Source organism: Panicum virgatum, chromosome 4N (assembly GCF_016808335.1).
Source record: "Panicum virgatum strain AP13 chromosome 4N, P.virgatum_v5, whole genome shotgun sequence".
NCBI classification, from domain to species: domain Eukaryota; kingdom Viridiplantae; phylum Streptophyta; class Magnoliopsida; order Poales; family Poaceae; genus Panicum; species Panicum virgatum.
In genome coordinates, this window is record NC_053148.1 from 34,507,806 (window position 1) to 34,512,928 (window position 5,123).

The following is a 5,123-nucleotide window of genomic DNA, read 5'->3' on the forward strand; positions in this document are numbered from 1 at the left end:
AGTTCAATTAAATATATATCAAACATACATGGAGGTGTGCTGCAAAATAAAATCTATTGCAACTAGATAATGATAAATATGTATTTTAGAGCATGTGTTAGGATATTTAATAGATGAAAGAGGGGTGAGATATAGATAATTATAATTATTAGCTATAAGCCTTATTTTTATATTAATTCTAATTATCCCATCTGGGAGCACGGGTTGATAGGCTAGTTCATCCTCAATTATCCTAAAATTACGATTTCTCTAGAAACATCACATGTAGGTTATTTGCATTGATCTTATTAGTCATGTAAACTAATAGGTGTTTGCTGAACTTGCTTGAAGGTTTAAACTAACCGATCTTATTAGCGGGAGTTGCATAATCAGCATGATACGATAAGTGATCATGACTGTCAGTGATCTAACTCTAACTCAACATAAAAGACTAGTCTGATGGGTGATAACTATATTAACTTTGCGCTCTCTCCTATGCTAATTTTCATGGGAACCAAAAGTACCGATTACAGCTAGTGCAACAAGGGCGTACCAAATGTCCGCGAATTGATAAGCTTCGCCGAACTAGCTAACCCTTCTGATGCTACAGAAACTACAGCTAGTCTCGTACTCTGGTTTTGCCCTAAGCCGAGGGCACGGCACAGTTGCAGCTAGGCGATGATCGGCACTGCGATCGCCGCAAACAAACATACGGGCAATGCAAGCGACGTCCCTCCGATCCTCTGGAGCGAGAGACCTAGCCTCGCTCGCTCCTCCATCACATATCCTCCCGTGGCCGACTAGGAATAACATGTGTTTGCACAGCAGCCGACGTGTTTTACTGTTCCCCTCCGATGCTCATCCCTGCTCTCACCACCTGAATTGGCTATTTCGCCGTGTGCACCAAGCACACGGCAAATGCTTAGTAGGCACACGGCGAAGTTTTCGCCGTCGGTGGCCGACGGCGAACCCCCGACGGCAGCGCTAAGCACAACAAAGGTCTAGTTTGTTGTGTGCCATTTATCGGGCACACGGCAAACACATTCGCCATGTGTATTTAAGGGTACACAGCAAAAAAAAGACATTGACGTCGTGAGCACGGCTTAACGGCGTGACAGAAGACTTCGCCGTGTGCCAGGAAGTAGCACACGGCGAAGTGTCTTGTTTGCCGTGTGCCAAGCTGTAGCACACGGCGAAGTGGCCTGTTTGCCATGTGCCCCATGCGGCACACGGCAAAGTTGAGCGCCGTCAACCTCCGTCGCCCGTCCGTCCACCTCCGTTCGCCACCCCTGCACGTGAGTGGCACGTGCACGAGGTTTGCCGTGTGTTTTGAGGGCGGCACACGGCAAAGATAGTAATATGCCGTGTGTTTGGTTTTTGCCGTGTGTTCCTGGGGCTGACACACGGCAAAGAGGCAATTTTGCCGTGTGCGTGGTGTTTGCCGTGTGTTTTATTTTGGGCACACGGCAAAGTGGCTGTGTGTCGTGTGTCCGTCTTTTAGCACACGGCAAACTATTTGGCACACGGCATATTAACCGTTTCCGGTAGCGTCTCTCTCGTGCGTGTGTGTCTGAAAGGATCGGATCACACACGAACGATCTACCACGGCCTAGCAAAGGCAGACCTCTCTCCTTGTCCCTTTATAAAAGGGACATGCCTCACCCTGCAGTCCATGATCGCCGCTTTGCCTCTTGATCCCTTCGAATTAATTGCCCGCATCACACGGCTGCCGTTCTCCTCCTCGCTCCGATCCCCTCTCCAAATCTCATCCTGATCTCCACTCACTCATCATCACCTAGCTAGCTCTACTACCTAGCCAGCAGCCATAGCTCCATCCGGATCTCGGGCGCGAGTTCCTCTCGGTCGTCCCATGTCTGCCATCTACATGAGCCAGCTCTCCACTGCCCTCCCTCTCATGGAGGGAGATCACCACCAGGATCACCACCACCAAGGCCACTTCCAGGCCTTCACCCTCCCAAAGGATCCCCCGATCCTGTTCCCCTTTGTGATCAGCAGCAGCAGCAGCAGCGCCAGCGACAGCAGCCTGAGCTATGGATCGCCAGAAGGCCATCACTTGTTCAGGCAGCAGCAGCATCAGGCTATGCTGGAGCCCCAGCATGTAAGTACTAGCTCTAAACAAGTGTGTTCAAATTAATTTCTCAATTCTATGTGGAGATCACTTGGTTTATGTTAGTTTGGTCAATCTTGGTTAACATGCCCTTTTTCTGCCATCAGATGATCGGCGGATCATCGTCTGCGAGTGTCTTTGCGACGCCGTTCCCGACCGTGGAGAGTATCCGGGACGACATGATCGAGCCGTCCTCGTTCGATCCATACGATATGGGGAGGCTGCAGATGGGTGGATCACTTGAGGCTGCAGGCAGCTGGACGCCGCCGGCCAAGATGAGGATCACGAGGAAGGCGACCGCCGATCCCGGTGCGGCGAAGAAGCCCAGGAGGAAGGCACAAGGGTACGAGGACATGCTGAGCATGGGTGGGCAGCCTAATCTGGGTGTTATTAGGGTGTGCTCCGACTGCAACACCACCAAGACGCCCTTGTGGAGGAGTGGTCCTTGCGGCCCCAAGGTAGGAACAACCGTTAGCTGCTGCTTGCTTGTTCCCTCTTGGAACTCGTGGTCCTTGCACTTTGTACGATTAGAGAACCATGATTTGCAAGCCCATGTGACTGTAGTGCTTGTTTTGCATGGTGCAGTCGCTCTGCAACGCGTGCGGCATCAGGCAGCGGAAGGCGCGGCGGGCGATGATGGCCTCTGGCGGCGGCTCCGGGCCAGTGCCGGCCGACGGCGCCAAGGCAGCCACTGCCACGCCCAGGGACGCCATGGCAGCACGAGCACACTCGAAGGTGAAGAAGGAGAAGAGAGTGGACGTGGAACGGTCGCTGCCGTTCAAGAAACGGTGCAAGGTGGTCCAGGATCAAGGTGGCGCCGCCGCCGCCGCCGCCCCTCCTGCCGCCGCTCACAAGGCCGTCCCCCAGCCCGCCGCCGAGGTTGCTGATGACGCCAGCCAGAGCAGCAGGGACCTTGGGCTCCTCAGCTGGAGCAGGAGCCCAGCTCGCCCATCTTCCGCTGCTTCCTGCAGTTTCCGGGCGTCGCCGGCCCTGCCTGTGCAGCAGGACGAGATCACGGATGCCGCCATGTTGCTCATGACGCTGTCCTTCGGGCTTGTCCGGAGCTGGTGATGATCTACCTCTACATGTACACAAGGCACGACCAGCACCGTAGGCCTTTTGCAGCAGCTAGGTGCCTTTGACTGTTAGTGTTCCCGTCGTCGTCTACCTTCCGCGCTGTAGTGGTTTTTGGCTTCTTGTTCGTTGCCAGTGTAACCCGTGTCACTGTTGGAGTCATGTGATTCGGTCGTGTATGAGAGAGATCAGAGAGAGAAGAGATGATAGGAGCGACAGGATCACGAGGGAAGTAATAAGGCAAAATCGTGAGATTACCATCTAGCTAGAAATATAGCTAGGATATAATTGCATGTAGTAGTGTGAGGAGTTTTAGTTTTGAGTAATAGTTTTTTGGTTTTTTCTGTGTGCTGGGGCTATAACATGGTCGCTGGCTCTGCTAGCAGCTAGTAGCCTGCTACATGTATTTTTGTTCTTTGTTGTTTTGGTTCAGTTTCTTGTACTGGGGCTAAAAATAATAGCAATATGCATGGAGAGAGGTCGAGCACAAGGTGTTTTGCTGTTCATCCGTTCATGACTTTGCTTCTGATGGTCATTACTATGTCAGTATGATAGATCTGCTTTAAACTGTGTGTCAGCTTGGTCACTTTATCACTGGCCTGGTTTACATGCAACACATTCTCTTTTATTATCGATCATATAGCATCCGAGGAGCTTTATGATACTTTCTATTGGCCTATGTGTACCTTTGTCATTATCTTGTAGGTGTGCAAATAAAGTGGCTTAGCCCCTACTAAGAGCAAGGTTAATAATTTAGCTTGTTGCTGCCTACCTCTCAGCCTACTCGTATAATTATTTAGTTCTTTATCATTAATACATGGCCCACTTGTCTATTTCACAAGATTTTTTAATTACTGTGTCGAAGCCGGTTGTAAGCTTACAACCTGCTTGTCCTCTCTCTCCTTCTTTCTCCCCTCCACCTCAGCATTTAGTCTGCTTATAACCTATTATAATACTTGCTCTAATAGAGTGTACTTGATGTCTGGGGGATATATAAGATGAAGAGGCTTGCTGGTAATATAAGTCCAAAACCTAATGTCGCTATGTTGCTGCATCCCTGGGATGTCCCAGGCATTCCAAAATGGAAACACTGGGATAGAGATAGCACTGTATATAGTTTAATAAAGCTCAACTTGACCGAGTAAATTTTCTGCTTATTTTACAAAGCCTTTGAACACGTGCTGAAAGATTGATTTTAAATTGTTTTAGCTATGCTTTCCTAAACCATTTTTCCTCTACCACATATCATATAATTATTTTACAAAGCCTTTGAACACGTGCTGAAAGATTGAGATTAAATTGTTTTAGCTATGCTTTCCTAAACCATTTTTCCTCTACCACATATCATATAATTTGACCGGACAATCTACGGAACAAATAATATGCATCTGCTAATAACCATTGGATCCACATGTCACGAGATATGATCCACATTGAGCAAGAACTAGATTTGTGCATGTACTGTGCACAGAGGGAGGTGGGAAGGGGACCATACTGACTCTATATATACCATGACCCGGTGCCTCCACTTCATCTTTGTCATGGAACATTTGACAGAAGGAAATATAGCACAATCTGTCTGTCATCCTCTCCCTTTTACCCTTCTCCATTTAATGCTACTCCTGCTAACAAATATCACTACCAACACTATAAGGACTCTCCAATAATGACACATTATATTGTCTAGCTCATAAGAATTCAACTCATTGTTTTGCTTATATGAAAAAGAGAAGGTGAGGAGAGAGAAAGAGAGTGTGTTGTGTTCTATCTCTTCTTTAAGAGCTAGGTTATAGAGGGAAAATGGGTTCCATACTTTATGGATGAGAGAGAGCTCTCTTGTCGGTTCAGAAAAAAATATAATAGTAAATCTCCAGGTCACCCATGCATTTTAAGGTATCTGGAATTTGACAGCATGGCGCTCCTTGTCACTTGTCAAAGCATT

At 48.4% G+C, this 5,123-nt stretch overlaps 1 protein-coding gene across 1 annotated transcript; it reads left to right on the forward strand.

Annotated features, from left to right (window-relative positions):
- Positions 1–1,630: 1,630 nt before the first annotated feature.
- Positions 1,631–3,687, forward strand: LOC120670706 (protein CYTOKININ-RESPONSIVE GATA TRANSCRIPTION FACTOR 1-like). The gene is made up of 3 exons (XM_039950856.1): positions 1,631–2,098; positions 2,215–2,565; positions 2,693–3,687. Exons 1-3 carry the CDS (start codon positions 1,850–1,852, stop codon positions 3,176–3,178), a joined length of 1,086 nt encoding a protein of 361 aa, XP_039806790.1. The 5' UTR covers positions 1,631–1,849; the 3' UTR covers positions 3,179–3,687.
- Positions 3,688–5,123: the final 1,436 nt, after the last annotated feature.

Bases quoted from the DNA above. Each gene is read 5' to 3' on its own strand.
- LOC120670706 (XM_039950856.1), top strand. From the start codon at position 1,850: ATGTCTGCCATCTACATGAGCCAGCTCTCCACTGCCCTCCCTCTCATG. The intron at 2,099-2,214 runs GTAAGTACTAGC...TTCTGCCATCAG, and splicing joins CTATGCTGGAGCCCCAGCAT to ATGATCGGCGGATCATCGTC. The intron at 2,566-2,692 runs GTAGGAACAACC...TGCATGGTGCAG, and splicing joins GTGGTCCTTGCGGCCCCAAG to TCGCTCTGCAACGCGTGCGG.